Below are 17,821 nucleotides of genomic sequence, written 5' to 3'. Positions count from 1 at the left end.
CTGAAATGCAACCCAACCATGTCAGAGCCACGGCCAGCTGTAGACACTCTCTGTTATACATTTGTCCTGATGACCTCTCTGCATATTAACAATTTGGACCAATAATGTCAAATTTGGATCCATCACTCCATCAGACCAGTTGCCACTGATTTCCAGTCAGGTTCTTGTGTATTTTGGCGACCTCAGCTTTTTCTCCCTCGTTTCACAAACAGCAAACTGATCAACTGAAGGGCTAGATGCATCTCTCAGGTCCTGCATCATGTCTGGATCTTTTTTCATATGTCTCAAGGACCTGACTTTCACATACTGCTCATCTGGCGTATATATTTTTACAAGCCTTGCCACTTCTTTGGTCCTCCACTTGTCCATTTTTAAGGACACTGTTATCTATGTTATCTATTTTTCATAGATTCAACTAAACAAATTCTGTTTTTTAAAAGGACTGAGCTGAGAATGAGTGAAGAAGGCAGGCATTGTCTAAAGAAACACTTTGAAGGATCCTCAGAAATTGAAGGCACTCACTGACTCCCATTTCTTCTTGATGCAGTGACCCTCTTACCTGACAGTTATCAGGAGGTGATAGAGCACATTCTCAGATAGGGTTCTGGATTTGTTGAGCTGGCAGCCATTATGTTATTTCCTTCCCATGATTGTGTCAGTCTTATCATTTTCTTTGCAGTGTTTGTCTAAAGTGAAGTTATCCAATCAGGAGCGGGCTTGCTTTAAATAGAACAAAACCCTATACCAAGCAGAGATAAGGGAGTTTCTCATTAGACATGAGAAGTCGGGGAGTCAACTGAATGCTGCAATATTTAGATAACAAGCTTCCAAAGAATCCCTGCTCAGACAGTCCAGAAACGTGGCCTCCTCTGTGGGGCGCGAGCCGGGTGATTGATGGAGGCGCCACATGCCCACCGTTTAACGCAGCTCAGCGGTGCTACGTTGCAGTTAACTCTTGACTTTTCTTTTCTTTTTGTTTTTACTCCTCCAGACCAAATTTACTGTATGATAAGCTCTTCCACCACCTCCAAACTTGCTCATCACTGCCAAGGGGGAAACAAACTGGAACAATCTTTAATTGCATCTAGAGTTAATGGCCGTAAATGGGTTGGATGTGGCAGGAAACCTCATATCCCTGCTAATTGCACTAATGCACAAGAGGCCAATTGCCAATTTGATGGCATGCTCTCGCTGAGTAATTGAAGTTGGGCTAATTGGAAGAATAGGCAGAGGCCTGACAGAGGAGGAGGTGTGTGAGAGATTGCATCTTTTGAAGTGGGGAACTGACCTTTTGTGGATGGCAAATCACTACAGGCCATCGGAGGGAGGAAGGGAGGGGGCAAGAAAATAAATGGCACACTGAATCATCTTCTCTCCCGTGTATTACAGAGGGACGAATTTCTTATTGCACATTCTGCCTCTTGTAAATGAAACCGTGACTATGATAGTTGCTACTAAAAAGGTTTTACATCTACCTAGTCATCTACTATGACTTGTTACGACGTTGCCCCCTGGTGGCTGCTCCCTGTACACAAGTGTTTGTTTACTGCAAGGAGGCATTCAAATTATTAAGTGGACATTAAAAAAGACTGAGCTCCGACAGAACGAAATCCTTTATGTAGAAGTCTTTTTTTATTGAGCACATTATGCAAGCATTTGTAAAATAAAGGTTACACTTTATAATAAGTGACTAAGAGCGTAATTCTCCTGTAATTGAATGGACTTTTAGTGCATTTTTTTTAAAGTTACAGTGTAATTACATTTAGTTACAAATACTTAGAGGTAGGCACACTAGAATAAGGTGAGAACAAGTTGGGTTTTTACAGAAAAAAAACAAAAATCACATGTCATAAACACACTGTAGTTTTCAGCACAGGCTGCATTATGGAGTGGATTAATCTTGCTTTTCTTGCCTGTTTATTTAATATTCATTATGTTGATTTGCAGGATGGATGTTCTGTTATTCAACTGTGCTTTTCTTTTACTAATATAAATGTGTTGAGGACTTTTCTGCCTTACAAGAAAAAACAAATACCATCAAATTTGCAGAATCTGTGCACTACTCATAATGCCTTATGCACTGCTTAAATTTACTAAAATTACTTACACACTAATTAGCTTTACTTGCAGTATAAGTTTTTCTTTGTTTTCTGCAAAACCCTGATTTGTTATCCCCTTATTCCTTTGTGCCTACCTTTAAGTATTTGTAGGTAAATATAATTACGTTATAATAAAGTATTGACATTCCGTTTAATCACAGAGGAATTACGCACTTGGCCTCAGGCCGTATTTTTAAAGTGTTACGGGGTAAAAAAGATGCCTATGTTGTATCTTTCTACATCACTCCAGTTGTTTTGCAGAAACGTGTAACTGTGACGTAACTTTGAATATGAAGATGCTGATCAGTGATGGCACGAGCCCTCCCACAGCGCTGACGGATATCCTGTCCTATCTCCTCCTGTCTTGTCTCATTTCGTCTGATCCCGCCTTCCTTTCCTTTCTCACCTCGTTCTCTCTTCTCGTTCCTCTCAGTTGTCCTCTCGCTCCTTCGTGGATGTCTCTGCTCAGCAGTTTGGCACCTTCAAAGCGACACTTTCACGCCTCCTGTCACCTCAGGGCTATTATCTGCCATCTCCGAGTAGCAACACACACACCGTGACTGAGACGCCCCACTGTTGAGAATTCGCCCCGTGGATTTGCCAGAACAAAGCTGGACTATCTGAACCCGTCCAGCCTCGATGATGAAACTCAAGCAGATGAGTCATGCTGCTGAGCCTACTCTCTTTGGGGGCGACATATGATTTTAAATCCTACTAACACACTTAAAACACCATTTCTTATAATACTAAAAATATTTACATTTTGCACATTAAAGTACAAATTAGGCCATGAGGTGTGTAAGGCCTTATTCAGATAAGGTTTTATTCATGTCCATAATATTCATCATAGGGTTCATTGTAGTTGGTAGTCTGAGGGCGAGGAATGGTGTAATCTTTGTCGGTGTCGATTTCCTGAAACACAAAACATCGCTGCAATTAATACCCTCGATAAAGTCCAATTAATCCTACAATATAGCTCAGTCACGTAGTTAAAAGGTCACACTGTTGAATGTTGGACCAGCAGGAGTCGGATGGTTTATCCTTCAGTACTCACCGTCATGGAGAATCCCGACTCGTAGGGCGATCGCAGTGATTGCTCAGCTCTCCGGCCTGAAGGGAGACGCGTTACACAGTCAGCTAATTATATACATTATATGCGTTCATCGTAAAGGCGCACAGTGAGAGCTGAGCTGACAGATATCAGGAGTCATTTTCTAAGGTTGGGTTCATTTTTACCTCATGTTTGAGGAAAGCCATTTGGCTAATGTGTCCTTATTGATCATAGTTAGTCTATTCTGTTTTTTTCCTGCTTTTGCGCCTTTAAAATGAGAATGAAACAACATCCTTTATGGATCTGTGGTGCACGCAAACTTTATTAGATGATGTAGATTTGAGGAGTGCAAAAAAGTGGGGCATTAAATTGATTAAAAAGAAATAATCATTGCCGATTAGAGTGGATCCCAGGTGGTCTTTTATTAAATAATCATCATATCCTATAAAGTCATGAGAGTAATAGGCTTGTACTGATGAACATCTTTTAAACTGTCAGGTCGATCCTGAATTCTTCCGTACACGTGACTTAGTATAAATCCTTAAATGCGAAAATTCTAGTTTACCAGCTCTATTGTACATATGTGAATATTTACTGGTATTTTTAGGTCTTTGTCAAAGAAAATGAGATATCTCTTGGATTGCTAGTCAACCAGGTGTGGTTAGGAATGCGGTGAGGATTTAAATAGTCAATTTCAAAAGATAATTTCAATAATCATATTACCTTTATGTCCCAAATCATCTAACTGTAAGTCACACTTTTTTTAATCAACACAACAGCATCTCACCTCTCTTGTTCTCCAAGTCATTCTCAAAACTTCCATTGTCTCTCCCCTCCTTCTGGCTTCCTAGTCCTGGCATATCAGCATTGGGGCTGGTCCATCCTGCAAAGCTCAAAGGGAGATCCTTGGACTTCACTTCCCCATTGCAGAAGAAGGCGACCTGGGACAACCCATGCCCAATCAGTAACACCCAGCCATTTGCTACCAAGGCAATGCTAATTACTGGGTCATCCCAATTTGGCCGACGGCCCAGCTCGGGGTTCCCCTTGGTGAACATAGTGATCCACACCACCCAGATGCAGGCAGAGAGAAGCAGTGTGACGAAGACCAGCCCACTGTGCAGCTTCCCTTGCTGGTTGATGGGTCCTGTGTAGCTGTAGCTGTAAGTGCAATAATTGCGGCACAGGAGGTGCAGGGAAAGAATCAAGCTGATAGCCAGTAAGCACAGGACGTAGATCAGTAGCATGACGAATTCCCCCTGGCTGTACTCGCAGCGCTTGTTATCCCGGACCAACACGATGATCAGCCACTCTGTGGCAATGATAACTTGCACAGTGAAGAGCCCCAGAGCCACAGCAGGCTCTCCCCAGCCTCGAGCTGCTGCAAAGCCCAACAGAGCAAGGCAGCGAGCCAGCAGGCAGGAGAAGGCCAGCGAGAAGAGCACGCCAAAGAGGAACAGCCTAGTGGGGCACGTCTGCGGGGTGAGACTGATGATGAAAGAGAAGGTGATGCCAAAGATCCCCGCTATGGCCAACAGGAACAGGGACATGGAGGCCACCATGCCTCCGATGTTGCTTTTTCGATAATGGCGGGATGAGATGCAGACACACAGGGACCAGATCAGCAGGGTTAAGAGGAGCCCTATACTTAGCAGGAAGCCCGCAGTGGCCAGGGTCTCCAGCACAATCCCCCATGCTGCCCGGCGGTCACACAGATACCTGTACATGGGATGCAGCCCGTTGCCGCAGCCTCGGACTCCGATCAGGGATGTAACATTTGAGGAAACGGTTGTGGTGGTGGTTGTGGTACTGGTTGAGGTGCTGTTGGCTGACTGGCACAGACAGGTGAGAGGGGCATAAAAGAGGAACAGGAGGGGAGAAAGGGATTTCAGGTTCTTGGATGAAAGGGCCATATTCATTATAGTAATCCACACGAGGATTCGGTCCTCCTTTGTTTAACCGTCCTTTGATGTGGCAGGTCTTTAATCCTGAAACAAAAAAGAGTAAAATACATTTCACGCATGTTTGACTGCAAAACTGTCAGTCGGGAGGAGAAGTTTGTCCGAAACGCATTAAAAGTCTGCAAATCAAGCATGGTGAAATGGAAGCTAACATGACAGAGGTCACAGCATGGAAGAGACAAAAGGAAGAAGAGGTTTGACAGTAGCTCGTGTGAAGAGCACAGGAGGAGAAGGGAGTGTATAAACATGCCAGAACAAAGCAGGGAAATGAATGAGCCGTTGCAAAGCTTGGAGGAAAAACTAGCTGCAACATGGAGGCGAGGCCGGGACAGAAAAGGAGACGTAGCGAGCGCCGTCACACAACACGATTGCCGGTTATAACCAGTTAAGATTAGAGGTGAGAGACAGTCAGATAGTCACTTGTGATAGCTGAGGAGCACTTCCCGCATTACACAGTGGAGTCTTTGTTCCAGCACCAGAGATTTAAATATGACCTTTTTGGCAGTTTTAGCACAGGATAAAAAGGCCTCGTGTCCTCAACTTTGCCCCATCACTTGCTCACAGGGGGTTACAGAGGTTTTTACCAATTCCAAACATTATTTTGATGTCTATTATTAGACATCAAATCAAAATATAAATAGATTCACAAGCCTGACCCAACCTTTATCGAATACACTTACCTTTTATCCTCTGGGATGCAAGTATAAGCAGATCCACCTCCTCCGAATTACACTCAACTAGTCTCAGTCTGACGTTCAAGCTGCGGTAAACTCTTGTTGATGTTCTGCACCTCTTATCTTGATGATGTGCTCATTTCTCTGCCAGCAAGAGAAATGAGCACAAGGGAGAAGAGGGGGAAAAAAAGGACGAGGTCCAAAAGCACCACCGGAGAGGATTGTTTTCAACTTGCTTAGAAGGTTGGAAACCTGTACCTCCACAAATTCTTGGCTTTTAGATCCCTCCCGTCTGCTGTGCTTCGCTGCGTCCCTCCCTGTGATTAAGGTGGGGCTCCCGCACACCTGGAAGCGATGAGAAGTCACACCTCCCAGATTTATGAATCTCATTTCCCATAAGAATTTGCATCCCGTCTTTTGATAATGTGGTCATGTGTTTCACCTGAGGTGCAGGGTCACAGCTCAGCAGAAGTAAGAATCAAGGGCGTTAGGGCGAGCCCGCCTGACTCATCCCACCATCACCTGGATACAGAACAGGAGCAGCAGTCTCCTTGGTTACTAGTAAATCACAGCCATAACACTTGAAATTGGCGAGTTCGCCACAAGTAGGGTTGCATCAGGAACAGAGAACGCTTTTCACCGTTGCAAGCCCATACGTAACACCTCCGCTCATGCCTGCACACGCACATTGTTTAAGGGTGTGTTCAGCTGAAGCTTAAGTCACTCTTCAACTAAAGTTTGCTCTAAAGCCCAGAGGGACTTTTTCCATTTGTAAGCTGGTTTGTTGCAGGAGCAGGGTGTGTGCACACGGATGTTGGCCAATGTAAACATCTCCTTCGAATAAATGTTTCAAAGGCACCAATATGTTGTACATGGAGTGTCTGTGTGCATATTAGACACTCGGCAACCCCGCTGTCTGGGAAGCGCGACAGTGTTGAAGGATGCTGACAGAAAGTGTGTCTTTAAGACTTTTTGGGGCCTTTCTTGCTGCATTGAGAAGGTAAACTTGTATTTTAGGTGCTCCACCAACTTGGATCTGATTAAACTCTCTCGCACTGGATGGAGAGCAATGACTGAGCATATTCCCAGTTTTATTAGTCCAAGGAATCCGAATCGATGTTTAGCGACCCGATGGTTTCCTTGTACTGAGACCTTGTCGAGGTTTACATTGAGACTCTACACAACATCCTCAACAGTGTTTGTTTTGAGCACAGTTGTGTTTCGGTTGTTTTTCTCTCTCTCGGGTTTGCGAGTTTCACTTTAGAGTCTGTTGGGTGTAGCATTTTGATTTCTAATGTTTGCCAGGAGCAAGTTTGAAGATGTTTGGAGTACAACACAAACACAGTCAGAGCTGACTCACTGTCATGTGGTCATACCAGTCTCAATAAACATATTCACCAAAGCCTAAAACTAAAGTCTTTTAGTGTAGATAATTTTAATTTATTTTGATTAGTTTCTCTTTTTTTTAATGTTTCATTTAGTTTTTAAAAAAAAAATCTAAATACAGTGAAATTTTGTGATGGCTGGTGGATTCGTGCCCCAGTTTTTTGTAATCTGCAGACTTTGATACGTATGGAAGCCCGTTTCCGCCACAAAAAAAAAAAAAGGATCCATAACTCAAAATTTCGAGTTATTATCTCGAAATTTCGTCATATTAACTCAAAATTTTGAGAAAAGCAACTCGAAATTTCGAGTTAGCGCTGCCAATCAGTAATCTACGTGAATGACGTCATTTCCATGTTACCCGGAAGCTGAAGCCCTCAGCTACAAATGCTACAGCTAAGCTACCGGTATTACATCCAGTCGTGAATGCACAGATTGCTGAGTGTTTTCAGCCTGGCTTCACAAATGATGAAATCCCTGTGTTATTAGCTGAATCACATGGCGTTACTATCAGCAAACATACTTTAATTTGTTGGGATCCGTTTTTGAGTGCGCGGTCCTGCGCCATATGCTTCCGGGTAACAAGAAAGCGACCTCATTCACGTATATTTTTGATTGGCAGAGCTAACTCGAAATTTTGAGAAAAGTAACTCGAAATTTCGAGTTATATTTCTCGAAACTTCGAGAAAATAACTCGAAATTTCGAGAAAATAACTCGAAATTTCGAGTTATGGATACTAGCTTTTTTTTTTTTTTTAGTGGCGGAAACGGGCTTCCATAGATACGACTGTAACACCAGATTCAAAAATCTTCCTAGCTGTGCTAATGAGCACATAAAAACCTCAACACAAATAAAATAACCATTTTTCATGTGAGAGCACAAATATTTGCATTTAAATTGGGACTTGCTGTCTGTAAGCAAAATGTCATGAAGTCTTTTAATAGCCTGCAAAGAAGTTTCATTAGTTATACAGTGTGTTTTGTATACTGTATAATGTTTAGCATATCAGTTGCTCTATGGGACATGAAGTGTTTAAGGGGGACACTAAAATAGTCTAATGAGTATTGTGATCATCTTCTCTGGCAAGGAGAGCAAATGAAGCGAGACGAAGGTTTTAGATTAATTTATCTTTCATCAATACATTTTTCTTTAACTTATATTAATTATTTATATAGCACCAACTCAAAGCAACAGTTGCATCAGGGTGCTTTACGTTGTAAGGTTAAGATCCTACAGAAGATCCCTATGGGCAAGCACTTGGAGACAGCGAGAAGGAAAAACTCAATTTGAACAGGAAAAAAACCTCCGGTAGAACCAGGCTCAGGGAGGGGGAGGGGCAGCCATCTGCTCCAACCAGTTACATTGGAGAAAAGGGATGAAAAAGGAGAGCATAGAGAGGCAAGAACAAACACAAACGAATGCATCAGTACTTCAATATTCTGGATCAACTAGAATCTTTTCAGCGAGCTTTTAGAACAGCCTGAAAATAAGGAAACAAAAAGTCCAGCCTAGAAGAAATGGGTGGACTAGCTTTTCAGCATCACTCTGAGACAAGATGTTTCTAATCTTAGAGATACTGCACAGATAAAAGAACACAGTCCTACATACCTGTTTATATGCACATTGTTGGGCATATCCTGATTAAAAATGACTCACAGCATTACTGGAGGCTGAGGTAGTGCCATCCAGAGTAAGTATCTGCTTAGACATCATTAAATTTTTAGGGCAGAGTAGAATAACCTCAGTTTTGTCAGAATTTAGAAACAGGGATTTCGAGGTAATCCAGACCTTTGTATCTTTAAGACATTCCTGTAGTTTGACTAATTAATTTGTGTCATCTGGATAGCAATAAAAATGTAAGCAACATTTCCTAATGATATTGTCTAAACAAAGCATGTATAATGTTAAAAAAAGAGCTGCCAGCACAGAACCCTGACTCCCTGTTTACATGAAAAAACTGGAGTCTGTCAGATAGGTCTGATTCAAACCGTATACCAGCAGCGTACTCTAGTTACTGTTGTAAAATGATGTGATCGACAGTGTTTGATATCTATACGTAACAAAATTTAAGTACTACAGTGGTCCCTCGTTTATCGCGGGAGTTACGTTCTAAAAATAACCCGTGATAGGTGAAATCCATTAAGTAGCCAGCTTTATTTTTTATAACTACTATTATTATTATTGTTATACACTACACACTTTATACACTTTTCTCAGACAGGCATCAACATTTTCACATTTTCTCTCTTGTTTAAACTCTCAAAGTTCAAACCTTGGTAGAAAAATAAGTCCAGCATTATACAATGAAACCAAAGCCCCCACGGTTGCCTTTGATGGTGCAAAATGTTTAATCGACATTGTTGTGTTTGTTGGGGAGAAAACTTACAAACATACAGTGCAGCACTTCAGAGTCACACTGCTAGCGGTCGAAGATTTATGTAAATTTGACAAGCTGAACTCATTCTGTACTGTACTGGAGACACGAGGAGATTGATTGACAGTGGTCTACAGCCAATCACGACGCAGAACACAATGCACTTCCCAAAAAAAACCAACAAAAAAAACAAACATGCAAAGTTGCACAAATAAAATCTGTGAAACAGGAAGGCTGCGAACGGTGAACCGCGTTATAGCGAGGGACCACCGTAACCGTTTTACACCGTTTAGCAGGAAGACATATCATTGACCTGTCAATCAGAAATCATCAGCCAATGGGTGCATGGTGTTTATAGTCAGATCCACCTTTCCTGTTTACCACCGTGTTTTTGTAACCAACATGGTGATAAAGAAATGTTCATCTCGAGGCTTCAAAGCAGGATGTCTCATTTTTTACGTCCTTCTTTTGTAGTGTTTTAAATTGATGTAGCATTCTTTCCTATCGGCTGATAAAAAGAAGCCTGATTATCAAGTATAAAAGAGAAAAAAATCCCACTCCTCAATTGATCTCTTCAATGAATGCTTGTTTAAACCTTGTTTTATACAACATGTCATTCATTTTATAAATTGTTGCTCCCATTTAGCAGGAAATGGGTGATAAAGCAAGATACACTCAAAACAGTGGGTGATGTCATGCTGCCAGGTCCATCATTTATGTACAGTCTATGATTTAATAGTGATTTGATATTATTTTTCTTTTACTGATTTAAAAAAAATGCCATGTTACTCTGTTTATGTCTTTCAGAAAAAAAGATGAGGGTAGTAAAAGTAGTGAAAATAAACTGATTTTTATTTCAGCTATTTGGACATGCCAGTTCACAACACATCTTCCATAATATAGTGTTTGCAAACACAAAACTTATTTGCCTTTAACTTCTCTAAGGAGGGAAGTGCAGGTAGCAGCAAGGACAGAAAGAGATGGAAAGCAGGACAAAAAGGAATTCCTCCTCAATGATCGCGTGAAAGAGCATTGTAGTTTTTCACCATTACAGCATGTTGCACACCCACACTGCATCCCTTGGTGTTTACAACAACCTTGTGCACAAGGAGTAGAAAATACAATGCAAAACAAAAGAGGGAGGAAGTACAAAAGGAAGATAAGGTAAAAAGGTTTAACGCTTAGAACAAATTATTTACATTTGTAATTACAGCTAGAAGCAAATACAAGCTAGTGTTGACAAGTGTTTTGCTTGCATCCATTGCCGTGGGTCGGGAGTGGCACAGGGAGGCAGGGAAGTCCACATGAGGAGGGGGGAGGAGTCGGGAGGAGACTATGCTAGGTGGATGAAGGGGAAAGGAAAAAGGTAGGTGGAGATGGTTTTCTCGTCTTTTCATTTCAAGTATATATACTGTAAACAGTATCATATTATAATATAAAAACAACAACATCATTATGCTTTCCGTCCACTTAGTGGCGCAAAGCAAGAGGTAGATAGACGAGAGGGCATTAGGGGGTTTGCTGGCAGCCTTATCACGACGTGCCAAGCTGAGGTGGAGAGAAGGCCAGGTGGAAAGGATTAGACAGAGGAAGGGTGCAGGCAGGCGAGGAAGGCTGGAGGCAGTGGGTTTAAATGATTCCGTATTTGGCCAAGTCGCTGAGCTCCATGTCGCCGAAGGCTTCCCATGGGCACACCACTGAGAAGTCTGTGCCAAGACCATCCATGCCAGGGATATCATCACCAAAGCTGGAGAAAGAGGAAACAAAGAGGTGAGCGTCCAAAGTCCTGATCTGTTCCCTAATCTATACATTTAAATATCACAAAAACTGTGTTTTACCCCTTCTGGCCTGGCTTGGGGGCCTTGCTCTTGAATGTGCGGGTCTGCCTCTGCTTGAACTTGGGTGGCCCCTTCTTGGGTGTAGTGGGGCCTGTGGTTCCACCGGGGGCCAGGGCGCTTCCTGCTGGGGGGCTGGCGTTCATTTCTACTGCGGATCTCTGAAGGCAGAAAGACATTGATAAAGCCTCGCATTGCCTCCTGCTGCCCTCGTGCTAATCCTGTTTGCTTCCAGCGCTCGGTGCCAATCCATGGAGATTACACAGATTAGCTTTACAGACAGATTAGCTCTAATCCCACTGTAATCCACAGTGGACTAATTGCCCTTCTTGGACAGCAAGAATGACATGTGCAATAAGGGGAAGACCTTCATTCTTGACCTCCAACTTTTCCATTTGCTCTTTCATCCACCTGACAGTTTGGAAACCAGACTCGAAAACAAGTTTGTCTTAACTTTGATAATCTTGATATAAGTTTTTTTTTCTTGTTGTTGTTTTGGCTGAATAAGTGAGGCTGTTATTGTCAAATCACATCACGGCGTTCTCTTCACTGTATTGAAAACGCCTTGACCAAAACATCCCTGCCTGTTCCCTTTGCTCTCGTCTTAAGCCGTGTCCTTTCTGAGCCCCCCTTTCCTCTGACTGCTAACACTGTTAAGGCATTCTGACAGAGGTGGAAGAACACCCTGGCTTGTGATGTTATGCACCACCTGCAGATACAGACAGCCTGCGGATGCAGAGGCTCTCCTGATCTTTCAGCTGAACGGTGATGCAGAGACGCTGCCCGGCAGGCTCACGACCATCTGTTTGCTTTGATTGAACGTTTTGCAAATCCAGTGCATCTTTGTTAGCCCAAAATAGATGTAGATTTTATTTTTTTTATTGCCTTGTTGTCTTTCTTCCTGCTTTCCTTGTATTCGTTTACAATTTTAGCAGATACATTATCATCACACTAAATTATCATTGTTATCTTTCCACCTGTCAGTTATCCACGTACCTACGTATCTACTGCTACTTTTATCCTTATTATATGTTACATTGTAGCGCCACCCGGGTAGTTTCATCACTAAACAAAGTCAATAAAGTTGCAGCTGCAGAGTTTGCACTTACTTGCAGTCACAGATTTCCCAGTTGCTGCTCAGAGCTGCTTCTCTCTGCTCCTTGAGTAAGTGAAGTGTGTTGTCTGTGTTGCACTTTTATACTATTAATTCTAATCCCCACATCAGCCTTTTTCCAGTCACATGGTCACCAGAGAAGGTCAGCCAAACTTCTCCACCCATCCAGGATCTTCTGCTCCCCGCCCTCCCCACCTCTCAGCTCCCTTGTTCCCATTGGCCCCGCCCCACTGCTGTCCTACCTGCCATGGGATGGAGGTGGTGCAGCCTGCTGGAACAGATCATTCAAAGATCAATCTGGAAGGACTTTTATCTCACTTATCCCTCTAAACCCCCAGCACGCCTGCATTTAGCTTTGTCGTGAGAAGACAGCCGGTCGCGTTTCAGGCCCATGTGAGACGTTGTTTTCACATGTGGGTCTGTGCAGCTACACCAGTAAACAAAGAGCAACCCGACCTTGAGGAAATTTAACCATACCAACAGCTCAAATACAATTAAAAGCAACTTTAATGTGAGAGGTATGAAATTTGAAAAAACAAACAACAACAACACTCATTGACTCAGGTTCAGGCCCAAAGTCAAAGATCCAGCCTTTCTAGACTCTCCAATAATGCTTCTATGATACCAAGAAGTATCATAGTAAACTCGGCTATTTACCTTTAATTACACATGATATATGCATGAAGATTTAAGCAAAAAAAAAAAGTGCATTTCAGTTTTATTGTGGGAATTTGATAATGTCACATTTGCAGCCTGGAAAATGACAACATGACAACATGTTTACACATTAAGTTTCTGTAGCCATGTTTGGTTTAACAGGTATTCCTGGAATCAGCGTTAACTACGCAACCGTTTCGGTCCGAACCTTCACAGCGTGAGTTTGGCAGCTTCACTCTCAGAGACCTGCAGCAGTGTGGGAGGTCCACTTGAACAGTAAATGAACTCATTAACACCAATAAAAAACAAAAGACCTCCCTCCTGCCAGTTCCGTTCTTTTTAATGAACATAAAAAAAATCTAGAACTCGATGAAGAGCAAGATGAGCAACCTTCGACTTCATGCTTCTGAATATTTTTTCTACAGAGTGGAGATGAAATAAGAGGAAATGTTAAACTGAGCCTCGCTGGGTGGCTACCTGATATCTTTTTTTAAAATTCCAATATCCCAAGGGAGGAAAATGACAGGAAAAACTGCAATTCTTAATCGACACTTCTCTAAGCCATTAATATTTAAATGCTTTATTAATTCAGCCTCACTCATCTGGAAAAGAACGTCCACAGTTGATTTAATACTTTAGATTTGCTCATGAAAACTTTCACATGAGAAACAACTTGCATGAATAAATCATAACACAAGATGTGTAAGTCTTGAGAGACTTATATATATATATAACATATAAATATTTACTGTTTGAGGGAGAGCGAAACTTTCTCGTCTTTTCCATACGGGCTGTGTGTGGAAAGTGTTGATCTAAAGGTCGGATCCCAGATTAGACTGCTTGGAAGCAGGATAAAATAAGAGAAAGACACAACACAACCACATAACGCTGACTCAAAACATAGGAAGACATCGTCTAATTTCTGCTAATTTAACATAAAGTCAAGAGGCGTTTAATGCAAATTTAACCACACAGACATACACTCCTATATTTATCCAAAAACAAGTAAAAGTCTGATTTAATTGAAAATCTTTTCATTTAAAAAAGGAATAAAGAGAGAGACCTGGAAAAGAGGGCAGTAGAAATTGTAACAAAGATACAACTATACACAATACAAGACAGTGAACACAACATCCAGATCATAAGCAGTTTATTACAGAAATATTTCAAAGATGTTTTTAGGATTCTGTTAATCACAGCAAACATGACATGGGAAAAATGTGCACGCTTCACACAACCGAGCCAAAATGGCACCATTTAAGCTACACAAATACACATAAAGCTGAACGTTTATAAGATAAATAACAAGGATGCAGTTCTGAGGTGGTCGGGTTGTGAAGGAGGTATGTTTACTAGTTTAACCTATCGGTGGAGTAACATCAGCCTAAACATGAAATGAAGGTGCGGTTGTTACCAGTTTTTGACTGAGCTCAGAAGATCAGGGTGTCGTCTCAGTCATCATAACAAGTCACAAATATGAACCTCACAGGGTTGATGGCAGCGGGAAAAAGTACATTTTAACATGTAAACTGAGTCGGCTCAGCAGACCAGCCTTTCATCCTGTGCACTTACAGAGGAACCAGAGGAGCTCTCAATAAGAAATGAGAACATGATTTATGAAGTCTTGAGGCATGCTAAAATATTGACAATATGTTCTTTTGTATGGATGACCTCAAATCAACAATTAATGTAATTTTATGCGAACAGTGGCGTTGTATGCCTGTTATTAATAACACTAGTCATTTGATGCTAATGCTACAGTATTCTTTGGCCTGTTGAATGTTATTAGCAAACTGTTATACTTACTCACCCTGAGAAACATAGGTTTACCTGAACATATTAATAACATGCACCTCACAAAAATGCTGGAAAAAAGCAGATTTTTGTGGTCTGGACTGTTTCACATGGTTTGAAATCGAAATACTTTTGCACATATACAGTTATACAGTTTCTTTTTATCTCACAAATGTGTCAAATGATGTAATTTAATATGGATACTATAAACCTGGTGTGTATATTTGTAGATTAAAAATAAGTATGTCCAATACTTTCTAAACCAGATGTTATTGTGGTGAAATTAAACTGATATGAGGCTTTTATAAACTTTTACAGTCGCAAAAACTACAAATGGGTCATTTTAGTCTCTAGTAGGTGGTTGCTCTGCAACACTATGACATTATATCTAGATAAGAACCAGTGGGGTGAGGTGTATTGGTGTGCCAGGTTTGATTGCTCAACTACTGATGAGGTAACTCACAGACAGACAGAGATTTCATGTATTAAAAGATTATAGATTACACTGTCCTTCATTTGTAAATAAAGAGCTCAGACACATTCATAGTTACTCTTAGTTATTAAATTAGATTTAGTAACCAATGTAAAGGGCACTCTCAGATTTTTTTTTAAATAGTCTGAATATGGGGGTGATCACATCCTGTGCAATGATCAGTTGCACCAATGCATGCACCTGCTCCTAAAAGAGGACACGATAATGGCTAAGCCTCTTTAAATGTATGTAGGGTGAAGAAGGGAAGGAGGACAGACCTGTCCTCTTTACCACAGACTGCACGTCTGTGCTGTGTAATGTAAGTGTGGATCTTACTCTACAGGTGGGGAAACACGGGTTTGTTTCATTTAGGACATTAAAGATTGATTTTAGGGTCTTTTCATTTGTCTATGAAGCCATGCATTTCACACCTCTATTGCTCCACCTTAGCTCTTTTAGATCCTCTGAAGGACTGATCAAAGACTCTGTAATATTCTAATATTCTTTAAAATCTTCCCCCTTTTGAGACACTTTTTACACATACATTCAGAGCATGTATTGGATGTTTCTTTTCAGTGCCCTTCGGTTATTCTTAGTGATAGTTTGGTAGTTATTTTATTTTACCAGTGACTTGATTTGCTTGGATTACACATCTGTTTCTGTGGTGTTGATTCATTTTTGTTTTTTATTTTTATTGCTTTTCAAACCTTATTTATTTTATTTTGATTTTTTTGTTGTTGATTTCCTTATTCCATTCCACCTTTTAAATTGTCTTCTACTTTTTATATTTGTATTTATAAATGATGATTTTTTTTCACTTTTTTCTTTTTAATTTTTCACAGTTTTTCATTCCACATTTTGATTTGATTTGTTTATTCTGTTTTATTTTTAAATAACCTAATTTACTAAAAAAAAAAAATAGGTTAAAATATGAGAAATAATACTTATTTATTTATCATAAAAGTTTTTGTTTTTTTCTCTTTTTTCATGCTCTGGTATTTCGTTGCACTTGTGATGTTTATCTTGAAAGGTCCTATAGAAATAAAGTTTTAATTTACCTACTGTTGGCTGCTGTATCATTTTAACTTTTAGGATAAATAATGACTTGACACTGTGTTGAGCGATCAGGTTTGTTTCTTAATTTAAAGACTTTTTATTTAAATTCTTCGGAAATTTAACATGCAAAGCTTCAAAATATGAAACCGTATCATCTGCATACAGAAGCCCAAAGAGTCTTAGATAGACCTCCACACCACCATCACTCGTGTCCACAGCAATGACAGCCCCTTATGATGTCCACTTATTGTATATTTAAAATAATTCCAGAAAGCAAAGGTGATAAAATCATCACCTTATTGAAACCCATTATTGTGATTCGGACAATCGCGTATTTTGTTATTTATAAATTATACTCAACCTATTAATAAACCTATTTCCACTCAATTAAAAGCTCTTTTTGTAATAAATAAAAGCACAGTACAGTCATTCTTACAGTGCACATACAAACCAGTTACATTATGTAAAACAAAGATTGTTGAGTAACCAGCCTGCTCTCCCAGAAAACCCACTGTGGTTAAAGTAGAAGTCAGACACTGATTATTTACATAAATAAACAAAAGACATAAGGAGTGCAATTCCTCTGTAATTTGCTATACAAGTTTAATTATTCCTAATGTCCATTTTGTTGGTGTGATCCCTGTTCTCCACACAAAGTTAAATAATTTGGTAACCAGCTCTTCAAGACTTGCCTTGCTGTGAGTACAGCTAATTCATCTAAGCTTGTTTACCTGTGGCCTTGTTATATTAGCAGGGCAGGTATTAACAAGCCACTCCTCAGTTAAAGGCAATAACAGTGGCCCAGACTGAACCGCAGAGCAGCTACACGCAGTTTTGATTTCTTTTACAGGTCAGTGTGTCAAGTGTCCACACTTTTCTTGTCTGTATGCTAATACTCACTGCTAACATTTAATACCGAGACTACTAATTAAATTAGCATACAGGCTTGAAACTGAAAAGTAGCTCTGGGGCAGCATTATGACTCAATACTTCAGCGTGTGTGTGTGTGTGTGTGTGTGTGTGTGTGTGTGTGTGTGTGTGTGTGTGTGTGTGTGTGTGTGTGTGTGTGTGTGTGTGTGTGTCTTTGCAGTGCGTTAAACTTTACAGGCAGCGTTGTAAAGGTTGTCAAATTTATGGCTTCAGCAGACAGGTCAGCTCTTTCATGATCCGTCTGAATTCCCGTGTGTGTTCGGCTGCCTTGAGTTTGGATGTACACAGCGCAGATGTACAGTACATGCGATCTTTGGGATCTATGGAGGTTTGGTTCCCACCACACAGAAAGCTCCGAGACCATCAGTAACTATTCCAGGCGTGCATTTTTGTAATCAAAAATGTCTAGACGGAATAAAC

At 40.8% G+C, this 17,821-nt stretch overlaps 2 protein-coding genes across 2 annotated transcripts; both read right to left on the bottom strand.

Annotated features, from left to right (window-relative positions):
- Positions 1-2,891: 2,891 nt before the first annotated feature.
- LOC113021215 (retinoic acid-induced protein 3) lies at positions 2,892-6,353 on the bottom strand. Its single transcript, XM_026165723.1, has 4 exons — positions 5,792-6,353; positions 3,938-5,138; positions 3,154-3,209; positions 2,892-3,011 (listed from the first exon to the last, which is right to left on the bottom strand). The coding sequence occupies exons 2-4, from the start codon at positions 5,067-5,069 to the stop codon at positions 2,922-2,924; spliced, it is 1,278 nt and encodes a 425-aa protein (XP_026021508.1). The 5' UTR covers positions 5,070-5,138; positions 5,792-6,353; the 3' UTR covers positions 2,892-2,921.
- Positions 6,354-10,374: 4,021 nt separating this feature from the next.
- Positions 10,375-12,568, bottom strand: pde6hb (phosphodiesterase 6H, cGMP-specific, cone, gamma, paralog b). Its single transcript, XM_026165721.1, has 3 exons — positions 12,488-12,568; positions 11,382-11,539; positions 10,375-11,290 (listed from the first exon to the last, which is right to left on the bottom strand). Exons 2-3 carry the CDS (start codon positions 11,522-11,524, stop codon positions 11,173-11,175), a joined length of 261 nt encoding a protein of 86 aa, XP_026021506.1. The 5' UTR covers positions 11,525-11,539; positions 12,488-12,568; the 3' UTR covers positions 10,375-11,172.
- Between the last annotated feature and the right edge of the window lie 5,253 nt (positions 12,569-17,821).

This window comes from Astatotilapia calliptera, chromosome 4, assembly GCF_900246225.1.
Source record: "Astatotilapia calliptera chromosome 4, fAstCal1.2, whole genome shotgun sequence".
In the NCBI taxonomy this organism is placed as follows: domain Eukaryota; kingdom Metazoa; phylum Chordata; class Actinopteri; order Cichliformes; family Cichlidae; genus Astatotilapia; species Astatotilapia calliptera.
The sequence above is the reverse complement of the archived record's forward strand: the minus strand, read 5'-3'. Positions and strand labels throughout refer to the sequence as shown.